Here is a 1,024-nt window from a genome sequence, read left to right as displayed (position 1 = left end):
ATGGGATTTTTATCCCCATTGAATATAATGAATATAAAATTGTATATAAAAATATCAATGATAATAAAGAAGATAAAATAAAAAAAATATTTTATGCAATTATTATATGGTATAATGTGAATTATGGCACTTATGAAATGAATAAATATAAAAATTTCATATTTAAAAATATTAGTTACACTGATAATGATAGAAAAATATATAGTGATACTATACCTACTAATGTAATTAAAATAGGTAATCAATGTTATAGTGATAATGTAGAAATAATAGAAATAATAATTGCAAAAAATGTTAAGATAATTGGTGAATATTGTTTCAATAGATGTATAAAATTAAAAAATGTTATAATACCATCAAGTGTGAGATCAATTAGTGATTTTTGTTTTAAAGAATGTATTAGTTTAAGTAGTATTAGAATAGCATCAAGTATTAGATCAATTAATGATGGTTGTTTGAGTGAATGCAATAGATTAAGTAGTGTTAACATACCATCAAGTGTTACATCAATTGGTAATTGGTGTTTGAGTGGATGCAGTAGTTATCGCTAGTGTAGTGATTGGGAGAGTAGTAGTAATGGGCGCGAGTGTAGTAGTGTATGCATGCGAGGGGGGGGCCTAAAGCCAGCCCGCCACCCCACCCACCTCCTATAGTGTGGGTTTACTTATATAGTATGGGAGGGGAATAATGAGATCTCGTGTGATGATTGGCACGTCAATGAAACGAGTTTTGAGTGGAAATCAATAATGATATAAATAACAATATTTAACAAATGTTATATATAACAATACATATAAATAGAAATGACAACAAAATAATAACAATTTTATAAAAATAAATTTGAATAACAATTTTAATAACAATTTATATAAATAAACAACCCTACTCCAACAATTTTAAGTTCTTATATTGATACCCTAGTGGAATATATCAATAGGTTTTATATTAACCCTAGTGGAATATTCCACCATGTTTTATATTCAACCCTAGTGGAATATTCCACTTCGTAGCCATATATTCCCAT

At 27.3% G+C, this 1,024-nt stretch overlaps 1 protein-coding gene across 1 annotated transcript; it reads left to right on the top strand.

Annotated features, from left to right (window-relative positions):
• Window positions 1–137: 137 nt before the first annotated feature.
• On the top strand, window positions 138–652 carry EIN_358690 (hypothetical protein; the record flags this gene model as incomplete). Its single annotated transcript, XM_004183655.1, has 2 exons — window positions 138–500; window positions 552–652. Coding segments are annotated over 2 exons (464 nt in total), but the record flags the coding sequence as incomplete, so codon positions are not given.
• Between the last annotated feature and the right edge of the window lie 372 nt (window positions 653–1,024).

The sequence above is a fragment of the Entamoeba invadens genome (assembly GCF_000330505.1).
Source record: "Entamoeba invadens IP1 unplaced genomic scaffold scaff_1105074725983, whole genome shotgun sequence".
In the NCBI taxonomy this organism is placed as follows: Eukaryota; Evosea; order Mastigamoebida; family Endamoebidae; genus Entamoeba; species Entamoeba invadens.
Note: the sequence above shows the minus strand (reverse complement) of the source record. Positions and strands in the feature narration are given on the sequence as shown.